Raw genomic sequence first — 23641 nt, 5'->3', positions numbered from 1 at the left:
ACACTTTATTCCACCTTTTACAATTACAAATTATTACAAATTAAATAATAATATCTCTACTGTTACACTATTTCACCAAAACCACCTCTCTTCACCACACTTCCCCGAATAATCCATCTTTTTTCTCCCTTCTTACACTGCTCACGCCACCAACCCCTCCAATCTCTCGTTTTGCCGCCAAACGTTCCTATTGGTCTTACAATAAATGGCGCCTTTTGTAACATCCAATCACATCGGACCTGTCATTTTCATTTCACAGACTACAGATTTTAACCACAGAATAAAAATATAGAGAACAAAGACTACTTTTTTATAAAAATCATGACATTCGGCCATCCGCCTTTGTGCAACCTCCCGGTGCACAAAATAGGTAGAAACTATATTATTAATCTGTGAAATGTAATAACTAAGAAATTGCGAATCATAGAATATATTTTAAGCTAATTGCTACTACTTGAAATCCTACTTTACTTAACTAATAACGGTACAGCAGCGTAAAGCACAATGTATATGTTATCTATACCTATTATAAGATAATTAAAACCTTGATGAATCATGACATTCGTAAGATAAAATAGAATACATTTTTTTTTTACATTTAAATCCTACTTATCTACTTAAATTTGTTATAAAATAATTCCTGCCTTAAACAATTAATTACGTAACAGAAGAGTAAATCACATCAATCAAATTGCAAAAAAAAATCCTACGATATTATATTATTATTATACACTCAATAAAATAAATAAATAATACTTTGACTTGAAAAAAATAATAATGACATTTTGGTAATCGGTAAAATTTTAGTTTTAACTAATTAATAACCGTTTGAGATTAATGTTGCAATAAAGCTAGTGTGCTATCATCTAGTATTGTTTATTCAAGATTCTGATATGCCAACATAACCCACGGCCTTATCCCATCTACTGCAACAATAGCCTGAAACGGTTAGCTTCTATTTTATTATAGAATATTGCTAATTTTATATTTATTGTTACCCACGACTTGATCAATTCTATAAGGACCTATGAACTTATTTTTTTGCTATTGCCCTTGTTATAGTAGTTATTTCTAGTTATCTTAATTAAAACACCTACCTCAAACACTGAATAAAATAAATTTTTATTTGCGTAATTTAGGAAATCAATACAAATTTTGAATTTTTTAATGGTATTTGTCTCTCCTAAATGTCCTATGTCATCATGGTTAATCTTATATATTTGAAACTGGGCATCACATGGAACCACAAACATAACCAAAATTCATTTACCTTTTGAAACAATTTATTGTCCTTGAAAATGAAATTATTTTTAATATCTTTTATTTCATTTCCTCTAAAAGCCGACCGTAATTTTGTAAAAACTGGAAAAGCTTTGCGAAGCTTTTCTTGCCATTCATCCCAACTATAATTGACAGAAGGCAAAGCTTCAAACCATTTTTTTGCAAGACCTACCAGCTTTTGGATTGCAAAATGTACGGTTTGCTTTTGGTTCCAATCATAAATATAAGAACATTTGTTGGTCTTTTTTTATCCATCTACCTACACTTTACAATCTACTACATGGGTCGAAATCTCGAATTACATTAACGTGATTGTTCTGTAAAATTCTGTTCTTATTGGAGCTGTTCTGCATGGTCATAATAAATTTGAGTACCTCGTCTGTCGTAAAGTGGGATGCCAATGTTGGGCGCTGCTCCGGCTGCATTGCCGATGGGCCCGGTGACTCTACAGGTCCGGATACCTCGAATGGGATCCCTGACTGGCTTGGCTGGACCTCATCGATGATGATTTCCCATTGCGCCTGCGGGAATTCTTTACGCGCTTTGCAAGTACGCTTTCCTTTGCGTTTGGTCCTGCGCCGTACTATCGCATGACCGGTGCCTTCCATGTTCTCGATAAAAACAAAAAACAAAAACCAATGTTAATAGACCGCACAATTTTTAATGTGTGGCGCGGAGACAATGAAGTATCTATAATTGACATCTACTTGTTTACTTATAATATTTTTACTATATATATGTTTGTATTCAAGTTATCTAAACGAATCAGCGTAACTAATCGCAGTAAAGTCTTTTCTTTTTTTTTTGCTTTGAAATTTACTAATTATACAGATACATAATTTCATTGTAACCAATACCTAAAAGTCCTGTCAAATTCATTAGTGTACCGATTTGATACAGCATTAGGCATTTAATATATAATAAAATAACTAATCATGGTTCACATAACCACAAAACAACACTGCATCAATAATTATGGTACACATGACCACAGTTTTTGTCACCTTTATTGCACAATAAACGTGGCGTCACCTAAAAAAGCTCATCTGCAGCACACAACTGCGTTATTAAACGTGGCTTCACCTAACTAAAGCTTATACGCAGCACACATAACTGGATTATTAAACGTGGTTCACCTAACCAAAACTTATACGCAGCACAAAAAACTGCATTATTAAACGTTCTTCACTTATCCGCAGCACACATAACTGCATTATTAAGCGTGGTTCACCTAACCAAAACTTACACGCAGCACACATAACTGCATTATTAAACGTGGTTCACTTATCCGCAGCACACATAACTGCATTATTAAACGTGGTTCACCCAACTAAAACTTATACGCAGCACACATAACTGCATTATTAAACGTTGTTCACTTATCCGCAGCACACATAACTGCATTATTAAACGTGGTTCACCTAACCAAAACTTATACGCAGCACACATAACTGCATTATTAAACGTTGTTCACTTATCCGCAGCACACATAACTGCATTATTAAACGTTGTTCACTTATCCGCAGCTTATGAGTGACTAGGTATAGACTTCGTTAAAATGGAAACTTGATTATATTTTTACAGTCTCTAAAGATTACTAACAGCAAACGTCAACTCAACCATTTAAGTACGTCTTATGATTACGGTTCTTAATTAAAAATTATTAAATCAATTTATTGGAAAGTAGTTGACCAAATGAAATTTTTCTATAATATTGGTTAATTGAGGGTAGGTACGGTATCAACCTCGAGTTATTAACTAATAAAATCGTACAAATAAACGTGAATCAAAATCTTGATCTTGATAATTAATAAAAGCGATAACTTCGTCGAAACAATTGTTGGCAACAATTGTCTATATTGATAATTTGAGGGTAGCAATTAATATTATTCCCATCTATAATTAATAAAACTAAACTGGCTGTATGTTATCATAGATTAGCCCAATTTGGCTAGAACTAATAAAAAAATTTTAATTTAATGCCGTTATAACTGTTTCATTGCCAAAGCTAGGCATTTTCACACTATAAGCCATTTGTCCATTATACCTAGCTAATGATCAAGAAATGTATTACGTACCTTCAATTGTGGGCGTGCGTGGATTACGTGTCACTTCTGAATTGTGATGAAAATTATACTCCGCTAGTTTCTTACAACACTTTATTCCACCTTTTACAATTACAAATTATTACAAATTAAATAATAATATCTCTACTGTTACACTATTTCACCAAAACCACCTCTCTTCACCACACTTCCCCGAATAATCCATCTTTTTTCTCCCTTCTTACACTGCTCACGCCACCAACCCCTCCAATCTCTCGTTTTGCCGCCAAACGTTCCTATTGGTCTTACAATAAATGGCGCCTTTTGTAACATCCAATCACATCGGACCTGTCATTTTCATTTCACAGACTACAGATTTTATCCACAGAATAAAAATATAGAGAACAAAGACTACTTTTTTATAAAAATCATGACATTTGTGAGTGTCATAGTCTATATTTCATCCCCGTATTCTCACGGGAATGGGAACTACGCCGGTGAATATGCTTGTCTGTTAGTATTTAAATAGAAAGGAAATCTACTAACTTACCATTAACTTACTAAGCTACTTGACTAATAACTTACTAAGCTACAGTGCTCGCCACGGACCTTTATGATTGTGAAGTTAGCTGCGGCGCCCCGGATCTTTATGTTTGTGAAGTTAGCTATGTATGCGCATTCGTACAGACGCGAACACTCCCCGCCCGCGTTTGTACCGTTATTGATTCATTCATTTGTTGCTAACTTCACAAACACATCTCGTGGCGGGCACTGTACATAGGGATTAAAATTGAAAGATGTGATCGATCAACCAAAAACCACTATTCTAAATCAGCATTGGTATAGTACCACTACGGAACTCTACAATGTGACCGAAACGCACTTGCCTGGTTTTTTCAAACGTTTTTGTTCATAGGTAGAGGCGCACGCGCATTCGCAAGTGAAGCTGACATGCCACGTGGAGAGTTTGGTGCCAGTTTCTTCTGGATGGACGAAAGACGACGTGCCGTTGCAAAAAAAGACTCAGACCTTGTGAGTCATCATCATTAACAACCCATAAACACACACACTGCACACTGTTGAGCACGAGTCTCCTCTGCAGATGAGAGGGATTAGGCTAATAGTCTACCACGCTGGCCCAAAAATTTTCAAAAAGAAAAATCGAAAAATTGTTCAGAATTGAAAAAATGCCACAGAACTATTTAAAAAATAAAAAAACGGTTTACTCGTGTGGTAATAAACATTACCAAACGGCGGAATGAATAGCTTTGTGATTTGGTTTGAGGTTTATATTGAGTAGATTATGAAAGAAAAAGAAAGAAAGAAGTGAAAAAAATGTGAGCCGTCACGGGACGCCTAGCAGATGTGAAACATCGACATTATTTTGTAAAAGTTAGACAACACTGTATACACTATAGGTATCCGAGCTCAGTGTAGCGAGAGAGATGCCTTAACGCCGGATCGAGTGGGAGAGAATCGCACAGTCGATTACGCATGGCGACGCGTCGCCACACCGAACACTACTGCATATAGACTGTATATATATACCATCATATAGCGTGGCGACGCATGCCGAGGCGACGCGTCGCCACTTCAGAAATCGGTTTTACGTGCGGCTATAGATGTTTCACGTCGAAATTAATAAAATTCACAATTTTCTGTAGACAAAGCACGTCTATCGAGTACGTAATAGACAACATGGAGGAAGGCTACGTGGGTACATATCAATGCGATGCTAGTAACGCTGCTGGCTCTTCTAAAGCAGTAACTATTTTGGATATGATTGGTAAGTCGTTTTAAATGGTAGCAAAGGATTTTCTTTACAGATATTTGAATTTTTTACAAAAAAAAAAATCATAGCTCGTTCCATTTCTGATTCGATAACGCAGAGATACTAGGAGTATCTCTGCGTGATCGAATCAGAAATGAGGAGATCCGTAGAAGGACCAAAGTGGATCGCAGGGATTCGCTGGATGCAGGCGGCTCTGGATCGTGATGTACGAAAGTCCGTACAATACAGTGGACGTCTTTTGGCGGATATGATAATGACGATGATGGTGTTTTTAAAATTTAAATTGAAGAGGAAATTACGAAGTCTTACCAACGCAAGGTTTTGGACCAGTTTGCATCACATAAAATTATTGAAAATGAGTTTTAAAAAGAGATCTCTAATCCGCAGTGGATCTTCCAAAGGTGACAGTTTTGCCAGAGAATAATACTATAACAGAAAATGACACCTTGACCGTGCAATGCTCAGTGCTCAGCGAGGCTTTGCTGAAACGAACTACGATCATGTTCAACGGAACTCTACAGAGTTATGGTAAGTTATTTGTTTTCGTGACAGCGTTAACGGTCACGCCCGTTGACAGAGGAAGTAACAGACGAATAGATAGTATCCGTCGGATTTCCTCAAATAAGAGATAACAACTAATGCGTAGACTCTAAATACTATAGCATTCGATATTCGTTGTCACGATTTTTCAGACTTATTAACGGGTCATACAAGTTGGATATTTACTTCATTCAGCAATACACTTTTATGATTTTATCTATATTAATGTTATAAAGAGGTAAAATTTGTAACTTTGTGAAGTTGAACGGGATAATCTACTGAACCGATTTCGAAAAGTCTTTTACCAATAGAATGCCACGTTAGTTGTAACTGTGGCCGCTTTTTAACCTCATATTCCTACGGAAACGGAAACTACGCGACGGGGCGTCTGATATTGAAAATATATAATAGAGGTACCAAATCACATCCTTTTCTTGTTACATATTATAAGTTGCCAGTTTGCTTAAAATAAATACATCGGTAAGAAATGGTTCAATGTAATGTAAAAATAACGTAATACAAAATCGAATATTTTATGACAGACAAAGGCTTACCTCAGTATATTCCTTTCTCTGTCTAAGATCGCGGCATTCGAATCGATTTTACTGCCAACACGAGTAAATGTTTTACATTAAAGGTAATTATTTCTTCTTATAGCAAAAGATTTTATCTTGGAACCCTCTATTGACGGACACTATGCTTTCAATCACACGATTTTACACGTGAGTGAAAGAGACAGTGGCGTATTTTCGTGCATTGCGACCAATAGGGGTAAGTTATATTTCGTACTAACGGACGCCCGCGACTTTGTCAGCGTGAAATTCAGGTTGTCACAAGTCCCGCGGAACCCTCGATTATTTCATTATAAAAAGTAGTTTATCATCATCATCATCTCCTTACCCTTATCACACTTAAGTGGGGTCGGAAAAATATGTCAATCTTTTCCATCGATGCAACAACCCTTGTCCATTTCCCACAGGCGCAGGGTGCTGCGCCTGCGCGTCGCCTAGGGGGTACGCCCCAACCTTCTCACAAAATCCGTTTCCTTGTATTGACATATTTTTTAAATGTTTTGGCTAGTAATTTTTGTGACCGGCCGCCTGCCTGACGTCAACCCTCCTTGGGAATCCTTAGTGGATTGGGAATCCTTAGTGATTTGTGGATTTTTTCGAACCGCCACCCACTAGCGACATTTTCCCTTAGTCGCCTTTTACGACATCCACAGGAGGATATGGAGCGGTTTTATTCTTACACCGGGACCGCACGGTCAATAAAAAGTAGTTTATATGACGCTGAATAACTTCCTCTATCTTACAGTCAAAGTCCATTCCAGATTGATTCTATTCCAGAATCGAAAGTAATTCCAGAGATTAGCACACACAATAAAGATTGTTTGTGTTTTAGTTGATATCTTGTGAAATGTGCCTGATAAACAGAGTGTAAAGTAGGTAATAGGAAACCATTTTTATAAATTTTGAAGCAAATGTAATACTTATTTTTTCCATTTCAGGTGGTAGTACAAACCAATCGTCATACATTACAGTAAATCTAAAACCCACTGTCCAAATTCAGGGCGAACGAACCATTAGCAAAGAGATATATACAGATCTAGAGATCGTATGTACAGTTGAAAATGCTGCCAAAGTGCAATGGTTGAATATTAACAAGGGTATAATATCAGAACAGAAAGTAAACGGCAGTTATTCTTCTGTTCTGGACATCAAGAATGTAACAGAGGATGGTATATGGACATGTCTAGCTCTAAAAGACGATTTGAAAGGTGAGAAGGAAAGTAATAAGAAGTATTAATTATCAACCTATTTTAGTATTATATTATTCTACCTCAAAACAGCGAGTCACCGTGAAAAATAACATCCTTTTGCTATCGACATTCAGCACTAAACATTTCTAATAATAAGAACTGCTAAGATGTGGAATGCCCTTCCGGCGTCTTTGTTTCTTGATACGTACAACACATTCAAGGCAAGAATAGGTATCTTCTAGGCTAGCGCGCCCTGCTTATAAGAGACGAGATATGAAGCTAGACCACCCGCTGTTTAGGTTGGGTGACCCCAATGAAAAGAGTTTAACATTATCATCATAACCCGTTATGATGATAATGTTAAACTCTTTTACGATCACTACCAAATGTTGATCCCGAGATTACTTTCTGTGCCCAATGAAGCTTTAAAATAAATTCCCAAAACAATCATAATAGAAAGCAATATTGCACCTGGTGGAACGCGCTTGCCTAGAAGGTGCCTAAGTATTTACTGTTGTATTGAAGACAGATATTGAAAGTGATAGGTAAAAAGGGATCCAAGGGTAGGTAAATAGGCATTCCGCATTTTTGAAAGAGGAACGAAGGAGGTGTTAATTTTACCTTTTTCAGCTCTAACCTTTCTAAGCCTTTTCCACTATTGTAAAAAACATTTTTCAGCTTCCGACACAGTGAATTTAACGGTATCAATAAAGCCTCAAGTAAAGATCGATGGATCAAGAAACAGAACATTAATAAACGGCACGTTAGAAGAGCTGATTTGTATTGTGCAAGCCAAACCAACGCCGATTATAACTTGGCGCAATGAAAACGAAGAAGTTCTGGCTAATGTAAGTATAGTGCCATGAACTTTTTTGGCCAACGACATAATATCGTGAAGAGAAATAGAAAAAATTCAACCAATGGCGGTGCGTCCATAAATACCGCTATCTCTTTTATTGTGTTGGGACAAATGAGATGGGACTAGGACTATTCCGCTGGCATTGGGCGATATTTTGTCTATTTCTCTTTACTTGGTCACTTCACTTGATGAGGGTGTCACTTTTGTCGCGATTTTAGTACCTATAATGTTTTTCATGATGGCGAATACCGCGACGTTAGTTCCACTTTTGGCCATCCGGTCAGATAAGGTTGTGGCACTCTAGATAGGTCATATTTTATGCTAGCAGACGCCCAGTGTAGTTCAAATTTCCGGGACACTCCCAAATATTTCTATTGGTAAAAGAATTTTCTACATCAATCCAGAGATTACTCTTACAACCTTTCAATTTCACAAACGTATTATATTAAAAAGAAGTGACTTTATAATATAAGTTTATATAACAAAGGTAAAACTTGTGAAAAAACTATCAGGACGGGGTGAAAGTGACCTCAAATCTAGTACACCTACTGAAATATTGTTGGTTTAAGGTATCTAATCCAGAACCCAACTTATATAAAAGCGTTCTAACCCTGGACAGTGCGAAGGCACCAGTAAATGGCTCATATATTTGCATTGGACAAAATTCACAAGGTGTTAATAATGACTCTATAAGTATTCACGTTAAAAGAAAGATGACTCTACTTCAAGGATTTTCAGGTATTTTCAATGTTTATTTAATTACAAAATTAATTTTATCTTAGTGCACATTTTATGTTAAATCTAATTAGGATCCTGCAGTTTCATCTACGTAGTTTCCGTTGTCGTGAGATTATGGAGTTAGAATATAGGAGTTAGAATACACGAGAAGGAATTTTGGATTTTGTAAAATTTGTGTGTCACGGTCAAAGGGACGTATGCAAATTCGTAGGCATTATACGAATTTGCATACGTCCCTTTGACCGTGGTAACTCCACGCGTAAGGCTTTTTAATTTTTGGAAAATGTAATTATAATTATCTCTTTTTTTGCAGATACATCCGTTGAATTATATTCGCAAATCGATTTCCAATGTTTAATGGATTCTGATCCATTACCAAACATAACTTGGTACCACAATAACACTCGATTACTGCCAAAAGACAACATCAATTTTTCCGACGACAATACCATTATTAACATACAGAAAGTTGAATTCGATGATTTGGGATTGTATGTGTGTGAAGCTGATGATGGTTACGGAAAAATAACTGTTAACGGAACTTTAAGTGTCCATGGGTTAGGTAAGAATTATTCCATTGCATTTAAAAACGTCAAAATATTCCAATAATTTAGAATTCAATCAACATCATTAGATTACATAAGCTTCGGGACCGGTTAAATTAAGTCGGTAACTTTAGTTCTTCAGAGGATCTCTTTATTTCTGATCGATCACGGATCCCAAGTTGCTGGGATGGTGACCCCGCACTGGAAAGTGCAGTGTTGATCGACCCCCCACTAGGCGGACCGAAGATATCCTTAACTTACAAGATGTTGGCACATAATATGTAATGTTAAATTTCAGAGAGGCCAATATTAGATAAGGAACTGGCGAAAATTTCAACGCTGAAAGGAAAATCGCTTATAATGCCATGTAGGTGAGATTGTATATCCTTGTATGCTTTACTTTAGTATGTAACTTACCTTTCAAGGAGAAACGAGATCTCTCTCGGTCAACCTCTTTGATATTCTCAAGTAAACTCCCAAAACATATTTCATTTCTCATATTTTTGTACATCCCAAAGTTATTTTTCATATTTTTTTCGAATTATTCAATCTGAATGAAAAATAGTTAAATGTATAAACTAAACGAAATTACTGTTTCAGATTATTGAAAGGTAACCCACAACCGAATATAAAATGGGAATATAAATCTATTATACCATCTGGCAATTTTACAACATTGCCACAAAATGTTGAAATTGATGAAGATAATGGCATTAATTTAGATAAAGTAACCAAAAATAACGCGGGTATATACAAATGTACAGCAGATAATATTATTGGAAGCGACAGTTATGAAATAGAACTGGTTGTGCGATGTAAGTAAAATTTAGATTAATTTTCCAATCCAATAATTGAAAACTAATTTAAAATTAATGACAAACCTGCACGAGTTATTGTGTTAGACTATAGTCTAATACGAAAAGAACTCGAATGAGAGTCGATTTATTCTCTATCTATAGTATCGTTTAGAGAGAGAGGCGAATTTCAATTACACTATTGTGATGTAAATTAAACATCGTTACTGAATACCATTTTAAAACTTCTAAAGCAAGTGTCTTATTTCGCTGGACTGTGAATTATTTTAAGAATTTTTTTTAAAGCTACATTACTACCTAACGCTGTTTTAAACACTGAAGCACATTCAGTTTCTGTGTATATTAGCCTTATTAATAGAACAGATCTCTGATCTGCTGATGTTTTCGAGGAAATTATTGTAAAATATGAAGCAATAAGTGATTTATTTTTTTCAGATCCACCAGAATTGGTCGCATCAAACGAGACACATTTACAATTACAAGGTCCTAAAGAAATCACTGTTGGGGAAACGATACGGTTATCTTGCAACGTGACTGGAATCCCACCACCAATCGTCACTTGGACTAGAGATGGTTCACATATCGCTTATTCTAAAAATGTGTACGTAATCTTTACTAATATTATAAAGATTGTGAGGTTCTTAGAGGTAATCTCTGGATCTACTGAAGCAGTTTTGAAAATTCTTTCACCAATAGAAAGCCACATTACTAAAGATTGTCGTAGGGTATTTTTATCAACATATTAAAAAGGGACGGGAACTACGCGGGTTAGGCTAGTTCTACTTATAATAATTATGCATGAAATCTCTCAAAATTATGTTGTATATAGTACAATGCAATTTTTATGACGTTTCAGAACATCGTACGTTAAGGTGTGCAATACTAGATTTTAGAGTTGCCTCACGCGTGGCTTTAGTGTACTTTGTATACGACCTACGATTAGCAACATCAGCTAATTTCCATGACGTTATAAAGAATGCATCCGATTATAATACATATATCCTTGCTAATATTTATCGAAAGTTCGTCTATCTTTTACAACATATGAGTTTAACTGTTATGGTCCTACCTGACCACCCTGTGGCACACCTCTAGCAATTTTCGTTTATAACAAATTTAATGACTCTTTGCAGATATATAGATGATGATGAAGGATTGGTAATAGAAAACGCCACAAAATTTGAATCAGGAATGTACTCGTGTAATGCAAGCAATGCTTTGGGAGTCGTTTTGAAAAATTTTACGGTTACTATCTATAGTAAGTTACTTTTACTAACTATTATCGTAATTTGCACTATGCTGCTCTCTAAACATAGTTCTGTAGTCAGTCAGTCAGCAAGGTCAGTTAACCTTGAGCATTATATTTTTATTTATCTGATTTCCTTATTGTTGTTATTTGAAAAATGAAGATTTTATGTATTTTGATGTTTATTATTTTAACAGATATTCCAGAAATCAATACGTCTAGAACGACTTCAGAAATAGAAGTAATAGAAGGCCAATTAGTGGAACTTCCCTGCTCTGCTCAAGGATTTCCACTTCCGCAGATCAAATGGTTTCAAAATGGAGAAGTTATAACAGAATCTAGAAAATATATTGATGAATATGGATTGAGGTACTCATATTCCACTAATATCAATCAATAACTCTGAAAACGGTGAAGAAAAAACATCGTGAGGTAATCTGCATACCTGAGAATTTTCTTAATTCTCCAAATGTGTGAAGTCTGCAATTCCGCATTGTTGGACTATTAGCTTAACCCCTCTGATTCTGAGAGGAGACCCGCGCTCAACAGTGAGCCAAATATGGGTTGTTAATGATGATGATGATTTCATTGAGGATAAATCACTTAATGCTTTAGCTGAAGCACCTGTTCCAGAATCAGTTAGTACAGTACAAATAAATAATTCATACTTGTATTATAAATTAATTTGTTTGTTACGCTTTCACGCCTAAACCGTTAAACTGATTTAAAATGTTCTTACACCAATGGAAAGCTACATTATAAGTGAGTAAGACAGGCTATAATATTCCCAGGGAACTGGAACTACGTATGAAACTGTGCGATTTGCGCTAGTAATGAAAAAAGCGTCATTTTGCTAAGATCGAAAAGCTTTTATCCATAAAAAATATTTTTGCGCGGATAAAGAGCGCTTAAAGATGATTAGTTTAATGTAAAGCTTTTTTTACGGTTTATGTCAAAACAGTCATCAGTATAACATTATTTTTTTTAAGGATTTTAGAGTTATTGAAGTTAATATTTTGCTTTTCAGATTTGTGGCAAATGCAACCGATTTTGGGGTATACACTTGCGACGCTAGCAATGACTACGGGAGCGCTTCTATAAACTACACTGTCATGATTTGGGGTAACTTATCCTAATTGTAGTTAATTCTTTAAATGTACCCATATTTAAGAATTTAAACTTCAAAAATAAGTTAGGATACAATAAATAGGTTACGACTGTGTTGCATGAAATGGAATATTAGGTGAAAAAGGGGCAGATTTTGAAAGAATACCATGTGATGTAAATATTGAGATGTAGACAACAAGAATAGATACGATTACAATTAATGGGGAAGTCTGAAAGTAATGTCAGTGACAGAAATGTTGTGGAAAAACAGATTAGCATGATGGGCATTGTCTTATTGCAAAATCTTATTGCTTGAAAATAGCGTAGGTATCTACTATAGCGATCTCACGCTAATTTCTAGTATAGGATAGGATGAAGTAATCATTATAAATTAACTTTCAAAGTAATAAATACAAATGTTAATATTTGATTTTTTATTTTTAGTAACACCGCATATAGAACCTCCGTTGGAAGTATTTGAAGAAATCCAATATGGCGCGAACGTTAGTATCGAATGCAACGCGGTTGGCTTCCCGATACCAAATATAACATGGATGTTTGGAGATGAGGTCTTGATTAATAGCACCAACTTGAGGTATTGGTCTGAATGAATGAATAAATTTGGTCACTAATTGCTAACTGTAACTATGAACATCATAGAAAGGCTCAGAGTTAGTTAGTTAGACAATAGAGCGGGCTATGCTCAGAGTATCTCTGCGTGATCGGATCAGAAATTAGTAGATCCGCAGAAGAACCAAACCAAAACCAACTCATCAGGTTGCTACGCTACACCGGCAATGGACAGCCACAGTCTTCAAAAATTGTTTGACTTTGGGAAAATTTTAAAAAATCCACTCACATCGTGGTTTATTAGCCAGTCTAAAAATTTAAAGGTGCTTCGTTCAATTTCCACCTGCTGGACTATTGTCATATTCAAAGCTTTTAATTATTTTTTTCAGGTTTAACGATTCCGGAAACCTGAGTATAGTAAACGTCAGTGTTAAAAACGAAGGTCCGTATATTTGTGCAGCAGAAAACATTGCCGGTATAGCCAAGAAGACCTTCTATGTCAGTGTGAGAGGTAAATTTTTATTTAAACATTACTTTTCAGTGTGATATCCAGATGCAAATAGTTTTTAATTTTGTTTAAACCTAAGCCTAAAATTTCACCCAAACACATAATTTGAAATAATACTAGGGTAGGGTATTAATGAATGAATTATTTTCCAAAGTACTCTAAGATAGACCAAGATCTAAAAAGCTCTAATCTAAATGTATCACATTTTCTCTAAAAAGTTATGTGGAGACACTGTTGAGACATGAGCGGCGATATGATTTGTTATAATGATGCGTGTCGTTTAACACGACACAGACCCACATAAGAAAAAGAAATACTTTATTGCACACAAAAAATACAATTTTAAATAAAAAACATTAAAAATAATAATTTAAACTAAGCATGCAAAGACGACCATATTATAATACTACAAGCAATCTCTATCAGGCAACCCCTGACGAGAGGAGTTACGAAGAAAAAGCGGGAAGGTACAATACATTAAAAAAATGTAAGGGCTCTAATTGTGTGGTTTGTCTATAAACTTTGACATGGAATTGAAACTTTATGATATAAACTCAAACCAACATCAAATATCTTCCAGAGACACCAGCAATTCTAACAGACAATTACACGGGGCCCTATGAGGCGTTGAATTTGGATACCTCATTGATCATATCGTGCAAAGCTACGGGCAACCCTAAACCTTATGTCGCTTGGATTAAAGACGGATTTTATTTGGATACAGGTGAGATTATATAGATAAATCTGTCGAAAAAGTATTATTTGCATCATCATCATCCATCATAATCATCATCATCATCATCATCATCATCATCATCTTATCAGCTGATGAACGTCGATTGCAAGACATGGGCCTTTTGTAGAGACTTCCAAACGCCGCCTGCATCCCGCGAATCTCTGCGACTCGCTTGATGTCGTTAGTCCATCTGGTTAGACCAACACTGCGCTTTCTATTAGTATTAGTTGGGGTCGCCAATCCAGCACCTGGGATCCCAACGTCCATCGGGTCTTCGAACTATAATCCCCATCCATTAATATGCCACTTTAGCTTCGCAACTCGTTGAGCTATGTCGGTGACTTTGGTTCTTCTGCGGATCTCCTCATTTCTGATTCGATCACGCAGAAAAACTTCAAGCATAGCTCGTTCCATCACGTATATTGAATACGTATATTTGCGTGATTAATAACCATTTGTTATAGACTTATTTTTGTTTTTAATTATTTAGATAGCCGGTATGAAATAGCCGTTGATGGTACGTTGACAATCAAAAAACCTACTGAAGAACTAAGCGGAGTTTATACTTGTGTTGCCAAGAACCATGTCGGTAATGCTACCAAGGACTTTCCCGTTAAGATTTACTGTAAGTACTGTTAGAAACATTTACAGCCCGAAGTTAAGAAGTTGGTGGTTATATTAACTCGTGCCTCAGAGAGCATGTCAAGCAATAAGTTGCCATTAACATCTGATAATGTAGAGTCAATCATTATCACCATTCACCTTAGACCCGCCAAACCGCATTGAAGCATCGTGGTGGATGTTAGCTCCATACCTTGCCTGTAAAAGGAAAGGTCTGGACCTTTAGAGGGCACTTAACATACGCTAATAATGATGTACTTCCGTTGTTAATAAGTATTGGGAAAATATTGATTTCACCCCCGTTTTTCGAAAATCGATTTTTCATATGCAGGTACTTAACCTTCTAACTTTTGAATGGCTTAACCGATTTGAACGAAATAGATATAATTTAAGAAATTAAATATCACGTGTCTCAAACGGTGAAGGAAAAACATCTGCATACCTGAGAATTTTCTAAATTATCTGCGTGTGTGAAGTCTGCCTATTGGCCTAACCCAATATGCCAATTGGCCTATTTAGATATAATTTCTCATTCTGATAGGAGACTCGAGCTCAACAGTGAGCCGAATATGGGTTGATAATGATGAGATATAATTTAAAGATCTTCACTTACAATTCTTAAAACATTTCAAGCGATTACGATAAATTGGAAAATCTCTGCACTTTGGTTAGTAGACAATACAAGTTTGAGCATAAAATCCGTTTCTTATTTTAGCTGCGCCGGTTTTGATGCAAGACGAGGCGCTTCCCTTCGTCACCACAGCAGTGGAGGGAGCGAATGTGACGCTGCAGTGCCCTGTGCGCGGGGGCGATTACAATGTCAAATGGTATAAGGTTCGATGCCGTGTGCTTAGTAGATAGTGAATTTTTTTACACAAATATCAAGTGCTTCTAAACCCAGTTTTCAGTTGTTGATGAAACTATGGTTACTGGCCGCCAGTATTATTGCTGCATTAGAGATAGTGTTATCCAGCTAGTTTTGGAAACTACGCGACATCTTTACATCCAAAATTCTTGGGTACCTACCTGAAGACCGGACCTGAAGTGCGTGTTGTCAGTGATGACCTACGGATCCGAGACTTGGACGCTAACTGTGATCGCCCTCATAAGAAGGCTTCAAGGTACACAAATGGAGCGAGCTACGAGTATCCTTGGAGTCTCTCTGCGTCATCGAATCAGAAATGAGTAGATCCGCAAAAGAACCAAAGTCACTGACATAGCTCAGCGAGTCGCGAAGTTGACGTGACAATAGGCAGGCCACATAGTTCGGAAAGCCGATTGACATTGGTCTTAAGGTGCTGGATGATCGAGGCCTTTGTGTTTGAAAGTCTATGAAAGAGGCCTTTGTCCATCAATGACTTTATTTTTAAATAGGTAACTAATCGACCTGCATCGAAAGTTCTTGTTCTTATATATACACATAAACAAAATGTCTTAAGCCCACCACGCTGGCCTAATGCGGATTGGTGAGCCAAACCGTTCATCATTAACAACCTCAGACTAATTAGATAAAGATCTGCCTATTTTTCTGTCAAAGTATATGATCAACGATCTTATGCGATTATAAACACTGTCTCTATAGAATCGATGTTTCATAGTTTACAATCGTGTCCATCGGTTAAAAACCTCCGTAAAAATACCTATTTGTGTAGTTAAATGGTGTAAAAAACGAACAAAAACTGCTAGTTTAGTATAAGAAATGTATGAAATCTAAGCTCATTTTCCTTAGAAAATGGCAGAAAATTTTGTTCGTGAATTTGGTTGCGATACTAGTCCTTATGTATTTAGTCTGAGTTAACAACACATACTCCGCTCACTGTTGATCACGAGTCTCCTCTCATCATGAGAGGGGTTCGCTGTTAGTCCACCACGCTGGCCTAATGTGGATTGGCAGACTTCACACACATATAGAATTGAGAGAATTGCTAGGTATAGGTATGCAGGTTTCCTCATGATGGTTTCTCTTCACCGTTTGGGACAAGTGATATTTAATTTCTTGAAATGCACATAACTATAGCTTGGAAAATTCGTTCGTAATGCTCCCGATACCCCGCGCGCACGATTTCATACCCGCGCAGGCGCGCAGCTCTTCCCTCTGTCCCGCGCGTACGACCTAATACCCACGCAATTATTCCCCTCCCGTCGCCCGCATATCATGGGAGTGTTATCAACGAAATTGCTACGGTATAAATACCAAATTGTTAATTAGGGGGCGTTCATAAATTACGTGAGATGTTTTAGGGGGGGAGGGGGTCGAGTCAAATCTCATCTAATCTTACGTTGGAGGGAGGGGGGGTCTCGGCAAATATCACGTAATTTTTTTTCTAAATGAAACAAAAAAAAAATATACTATTTTGGTCAATTTAATCCAGATTGTACATGCTTAAGATTTAATCTTAAGCGTAATCGTAATACGATTAAGATCATTTCCTAATTCGTTCTAAAAAAAATAATTTCATTTATACCTCGACGTTATACATTTACTGACTGTCCAATCACCATCCCTCATGAAAAAAAATGTAAAAAATATATTAAAGGGGGCGTTCATAAATTACGTGAGGTGTTTTTTCGAAATTTCTGATAAATATACATATATGAAAATCGGCCAAAAGTTAGTTATTAAAAATATATTTACAATACATAATTTATATATTTTTAGTATATTTAAAATATATTTTTTATGTATTTCGAATTACATTTTTTTTTCATGGGGGATATTTGTTTTGTACCAAATAGCTCAATTTAATCTGGATTTATGGTACAGTGTAGCCCGTCCTTTTTTTTCGCGCCACTGTCAGCCGAACGCGCGACTCGATGAACAAGAGCGTTCGAGCTGAGTAGCAGCGAAAATCATATGGACATGTTGGTTCCAATAGTCTCTCTTAAGACCACGCATGATTCTCCATGGACAGAATCAGAATAGATATTCTTTTTTAAACCACAGTATTTACGATTTAAGTATTCTATTGTTAAATTTTTATTATACTTATAATTAAACTCTCAGCAATATTGATTACTACTAGTCTTAACTAGTCGTAAATAAAAACACGAAGCAAATTTTCTTTTCTTTTTACAATAATAATCTAACACATTTACGTAAGAAACCCACATTTTGAAAAATCTCACGTGAGATTGGGGGATGGGGGGAGGGGGTTGAAAAAAATCTCACGACATCTCACCAAGGGGGGGGGGGAGGGTCAGAAATTTCGAAAAAACACCGTACGTAATTTATGAACGCCCCCTTATTATTACTGCTAAGAAAATAAATATCGTTAACTATGTTTTGACAACTATTCCAGGACGCAGTGTTACTCGCAAACGGATCTCTAAACTTGCCCAACGTGTCCCGTACTAACGAGTCCACGTACGCGTGTGTGGCGGGCAACGCCGCTGGTTCCGTACACGCCAGCGTTGCACTACGCGTGGAGTGGTCACCATCACGGCTGACCACTTCCAATGATAGCGTGGAGGTGGTAAGAGGAGAGAACTGTTATTTGGATTGCAAGACAGATTCTAAACCTAGAGCTAAGGTAAATAAGGTTTATATTACAATGCTTTCTTTTAAGTTTTCCAATTATTAATCATTATCCTGTTATCGCCGCGTTGCAACGACTTGCAGTACGGATGGCTTCAGTGTGCTCGTGGCGTTCGAGCCGTCAACATCTCTTGTTGTGGAATTCTTTATGGGTTACTTGGGATAGGCGGGGAGAGTGACTTGAGTGGAAAAGGGGAGTGTTAGTTAACAGTCAAAGGTACCTTTAACCCTACACACAACGTTCACAAGTGCGTGGTCAAGGTCATTCTCTGCCATTCTAAGGTCTTATTTTGGTTACAGTTTGATTTGTTTACTAAGTTGTCCTGACAAGTGTTGTGAATCATAACCTTTGTTCGACATTAGTTTTCTTATCACTTCTGAGTCTGCTAAAAATCCATACTTTTAATATTATAAATGTGAAAGTGTGTGTGTCTGTCTGTTTGTCCATCTTTCACGGCAATACCTCCACTTCCATAAAATAGGGGTAGAAGTTTGTATGGATTTATTATGCATTTTTCAAGGTAGAAAGCTAAAAATTGGTATGCAGACTATTTGTGACTAAAAAAACCTTAAAACCCCGCCCCCAACCCCTTAAAAGAGGGGGTTCAATTTTATATGGGACATTTCGCAGTTTTCAAGGTACGAAGCTAAAAGTTTTGTGTTTAATTCCATTATATATTTTGTATATACAGTTTTTAGTTTAGATTTTAGTAAGCCTAAAACACACAACTCGACTAACAGACTGTAGTCCGGAGGACATGAAGTGACCGTATCAGTGTTACCAACTCTCCAAAATGTTTATCCCTAAAGTTGGTGTCAAAAACCCCTAAAATCGCCTTAATTATTGAGTTGTCCCCCTAAAAAACATAATAATTTAGATATAATATGCTGTCATATGTTTCAAAAGTCTATATTTAATACAGACAAAATACTACGTCTTTATCTGAAGATTCAGATTTTTTGAAATCATACATGTTGACAATGAATAAATTTACCAATTTTTTTTATTCGATGAAAATTGGCTCCAATCAGAGTGGTTGTAGAATAACGTATTATATGTAGTTATAAGTCGCTAGGCCAAGAAAGAAATATTAAAATAATCATCAATTTAAAAATATTAAAGAGTCAAAAAATCCCTGAAAATACCCCTAAAAATTTCAGACCCCTAAAAAATCCCATTTCACTTATTTGCCCCCTAAATCTGGGGGGAAAACCCCTAAGTTGGGAACCCTGGACCGTATATCAATCATTGTCTACTGTATCCATAAAAAGTGTGCATTTTACAGACTATATGGTTTTTCAACTCCAAACGCTTAGTGCTAGAAGACAGAGAAGTGCTGAAGCTATTGACTGTGAGCCCGCGACACGTCGGCCTCTACCGGTGTGTGGCGGGCAACGAGCATGGAACCATAGAGAAGCTATTCCATTTGAGGGTTTTGGGTGAGTCTAATAAAATATAATACTTTTTTTATTCTTTACAAGTTAGCCCTTGACTACAATCCCACCTGATGGTATATGATAATGCAATCTAAGATCGAAGCGGGCTAACTTGTTAGGAAGAGGATAAAAATCCACACCTCTTTCGGTTTCTACATGACATCGTACCGGAATGCTAAATCGCTTGGCGGTACGTCTTTGTCGATAACTAGCCACTTGTGAGAATGAAAGGGAATTTACGATAAGCTCTTCGTCGATGTTCATTCTTAGGAAAATGTATTTTAATTAAAGACTTAATTGTAGTTTTTATAACCAAAAAACGAAAAAAAAATAGAGCTTCAACTCTTTGATAAAAACAAGAAATCTGCATGTTATATTGTAAATGTGAAAAAAAAAACGCCTAATAACCCTGAACCTGACTCAACACTCTGGCTTAACAATCCTTACTAATATTATAAATGCGAAAGTTAGCCAGTCTGTCTGTTTGACTGTTTTATTTTAGGCCCACTTTATCTCAGAACATAGACTAATTTTTATCACGAAAAAAAAATTAGATACCACAGATCAACGGAGGAGTTTTTATTATAAATATTGCGCTGTGATTAAAGTTCGCAGCTAGGAATTTAGGAATAATTTTTGTGATAATGATGATGATTATTTAAAAAAAATACCCTTTTTGTTCCTTAGTAAGTACCTATAGTCGATTCCTACTCAATGTTCATACATATCTGATGGGCTACTACTTCCAGAACCGCCATTCATATCTGAATTCGAAATGCTGGATGTACAACTGAAGGCAGGCATCAACGCCACTCTCCAGTGTATTGCCAGAGGAGACCCTGAGCCCAGCATATCTTGGACTTTCAAGTAAGATCATATTCTGAAAATATTTAAAACTAGCAGACGCCCCGAGTAGTTTCCGTTCCCGTAGGAATACGAGGATAAAATCTAGTCTATGACTTGGCTTTCTATTGGTAAAAGAATGTTCTGTTGGTTCTGTAGATTCAGAGATAAAAATAGAATATGATAGACCTTAGAAGGGATAAAAATATAGAATATAATAGATGAAATGAACGTAGTCGGGTACACAGCCATCAATTAATACCGAAATATATACTTAGCCATAGTATCGGAACACGGCAATACTTTGTAGTAGAAATAAACCTGGTTGTTGAAATTCCCGGACAAATTCTGGTACAAAAATTGCTACTTCTTCCTAATCTTGAAAAATCTGCTTCCAGCAATACAAATTGGGTAGCTCGGAATGCTTCCCTTATTTCTTCAAACGTCAGCACTCAATCAGAGGGTAGCTACCGATGCGAGGCCACGAACAAAGCCGGGATCGCGCACATAGTGTATCGAGTGTTGGTCGTGTCTAGTGCGAAGGTGGACGGTATTGTGATGTACAAGGATGGTGTAGGGACCAATGTGGACAAGAATTTAGACCTTGTGGTAAGTTGTTTAAATGTACCTTTTTTAGGAACTACAAAGGAGAATAAACATACAGAAGTACAATCATTTATTTACACTGTTGTCGCTACACAAAAAAAAATTTTAGCCTTACCATGATGACATCATCTCAGTATTCTCTTAACTCGTTGTTATTAACTAAAATCATATCTCACTATGTATTTACAATTATTTACACTGACTAAAACAATAATATATAACTAAACTCACCACCTAAACCTATTATGAAAATTAAAAAAGGAAATATAAAATTACAATTTAAAGACTTAGACGTCGTAGAATTCATCTGAATTGATGTTCATTGGTAAAGTGCCCAGAAGGCTGGCAGTATTGCCACGTTGTATGGAAATACTGATTCTCTGACTTAAAACTAATCAAAAGTCTGTAATTCATCTAGGGTTTTCATTATAAGTATAGAAAGGAATATTTCTTCTCCAATATACGTTTGTAATTCATACTAAGTCCTCAGGGTAGGTATGTATGTTACGTTACGTAGAGACGTTTCCAGAATGCGTGTAGATCATTCTGGAAACACCACACGCTTCCACACGCTTGTTGTTGATTCCAAGAAATTCGACGTAAACAAGGTCATAAATCTTTCTTAACTCAAATGGTAAACAACCCGACATGGGCGAGCAATTATGAACCCTATGTCTATAGTAATAGGGTTCTCAGTAACAATACGGTTAATACGGCGGAAGCTACGAACCTGAAAGGTGTTGGTGTTACCTAATTTTATTTATTTATTATTCAACAAAAAACACATTTAAATTAAGCCTAACCATAGTGCAACACAAACCACAGTTGGTTCAATTCGAAGTTGATATTCAGAATATGTCTGAAAAGGGAAAACTCAATATATTATCATAGTTCAAGTTAGGACCACACGATGGTAGAGTCACACCTAGTTAATCTGGACGTTTCAAAAGGGCTTGTTAACTGTACCTATTTAAAATAAAAGAAATTTTAATTTGTTCAAATGTTTTAGCTCAATACAAATGTTCGCTTGGCGTGCAAAGCTTCAGGTCATCCGACACCAATGATCCAATGGATCAGACATGGCAACGCAGTTAGCGAGAACACAGGTGGTTTCGACTATGCAGATCTGACGTTTGACAACTTAAGTACAACTCACGCTGGATATTACTCTTGCATTGTATCTAACGAAGGAGGGATCGAAGAGAAGACTGTTAAAGTTAATATCTTGGGTGAGTGTAAATTACAATGATTTATTAGATCAGATAATGACCCCGCACCCGAAAGCGTAGTGTTGGTCGACCCCCCCATTAGACCTCAACCTCACAAGAGGCTCGATCTAACAGTGCAAGTTCATCGGCTGACAATGATGATATGAATGAGGTTCTCAACTTCCTCCTCACTTTGTGACTTTGAGTAAACCTAGGTGGCTAAACACCAGATGTCTCTTAAGCTTTCTCTTTCGTATTGTACATCCTTGCAACCCTTGCAAACCCTTGAGTCATTTACATGTCATGTAAACCAATTTAACCATATCTAAAAACCATCCCCAGAAAACCAACCCAGAATTTAAAAAACCACGTTCAAATCGCTTAAGAATTATTTCTGTATTCTATACTAAGGAGTAGTCAAACGTACCTACTTTTCTCCTTTTTTGCGTCAGCTGTCAAAAAATATTGTCTTATAAATTAAAGATTATTTTTAGAACCTCCGCGCATCTTCCAAACGCTTTTTCAAAATGGCAATACGTCACAGAAGATTATTGACCTTGAGGTAATATCTGGGCAAGCGTTTTACATGCATTGCCATCCTTATGGCAACCCTGCACCAGAGGTGTACTGGTTCAAAGATGGACTTCCTCTAAAATTGTATGACGATACCATGATTACTAAGGAGTTTGGTGAAGTTTTGATATCGAAAAGTGCGAAATATGAGCAATCGGGGAATTACACTTGCGTTGCGAGGAATAAAGTTGGAGAAACCAGTGTTGTGTATTTGGTTGATGTTTTGGGTAAGTTGCTTTCATCTGCTAATAAGCCAGTCAGTTAGTCAGGATTA

At 36.5% G+C, this 23641-nt stretch overlaps 1 protein-coding gene across 1 annotated transcript in view; it reads left to right on the top strand.

Annotated features, from left to right (window-relative positions):
• The window catches only part of LOC112055293 (hemicentin-1), a 65744-nt gene that overhangs the window by 31510 nt on the left and 10593 nt on the right, over nucleotides 1-23641 (top strand). The window contains exons 20-44 of the mRNA XM_052888550.1: nucleotides 4243-4358; nucleotides 4991-5112; nucleotides 5506-5646; nucleotides 6316-6429; nucleotides 7169-7438; nucleotides 8099-8268; nucleotides 8849-9017; nucleotides 9331-9579; nucleotides 9861-9933; nucleotides 10163-10377; nucleotides 10813-10978; nucleotides 11511-11635; nucleotides 11821-11992; nucleotides 12651-12745; nucleotides 13175-13325; nucleotides 13690-13811; nucleotides 14389-14532; nucleotides 15035-15169; nucleotides 15881-15999; nucleotides 18465-18695; nucleotides 19987-20140; nucleotides 20887-21004; nucleotides 21379-21589; nucleotides 22596-22815; nucleotides 23289-23594. Of these exons, the coding sequence (XP_052744510.1) occupies nucleotides 4243-4358; nucleotides 4991-5112; nucleotides 5506-5646; nucleotides 6316-6429; nucleotides 7169-7438; nucleotides 8099-8268; nucleotides 8849-9017; nucleotides 9331-9579; nucleotides 9861-9933; nucleotides 10163-10377; nucleotides 10813-10978; nucleotides 11511-11635; nucleotides 11821-11992; nucleotides 12651-12745; nucleotides 13175-13325; nucleotides 13690-13811; nucleotides 14389-14532; nucleotides 15035-15169; nucleotides 15881-15999; nucleotides 18465-18695; nucleotides 19987-20140; nucleotides 20887-21004; nucleotides 21379-21589; nucleotides 22596-22815; nucleotides 23289-23594 (4108 nt within the window). The remainder of the gene's footprint in view (nucleotides 1-4242; nucleotides 4359-4990; nucleotides 5113-5505; nucleotides 5647-6315; nucleotides 6430-7168; nucleotides 7439-8098; nucleotides 8269-8848; nucleotides 9018-9330; nucleotides 9580-9860; nucleotides 9934-10162; nucleotides 10378-10812; nucleotides 10979-11510; nucleotides 11636-11820; nucleotides 11993-12650; nucleotides 12746-13174; nucleotides 13326-13689; nucleotides 13812-14388; nucleotides 14533-15034; nucleotides 15170-15880; nucleotides 16000-18464; nucleotides 18696-19986; nucleotides 20141-20886; nucleotides 21005-21378; nucleotides 21590-22595; nucleotides 22816-23288; nucleotides 23595-23641) is intronic.

The sequence above is a fragment of the Bicyclus anynana genome, chromosome 23 (assembly GCF_947172395.1).
Source record: "Bicyclus anynana chromosome 23, ilBicAnyn1.1, whole genome shotgun sequence".
NCBI classification, from domain to species: Eukaryota; Metazoa; Arthropoda; class Insecta; order Lepidoptera; family Nymphalidae; genus Bicyclus; species Bicyclus anynana.
Note: the sequence above shows the minus strand (reverse complement) of the source record. Positions and strands in the feature narration are given on the sequence as shown.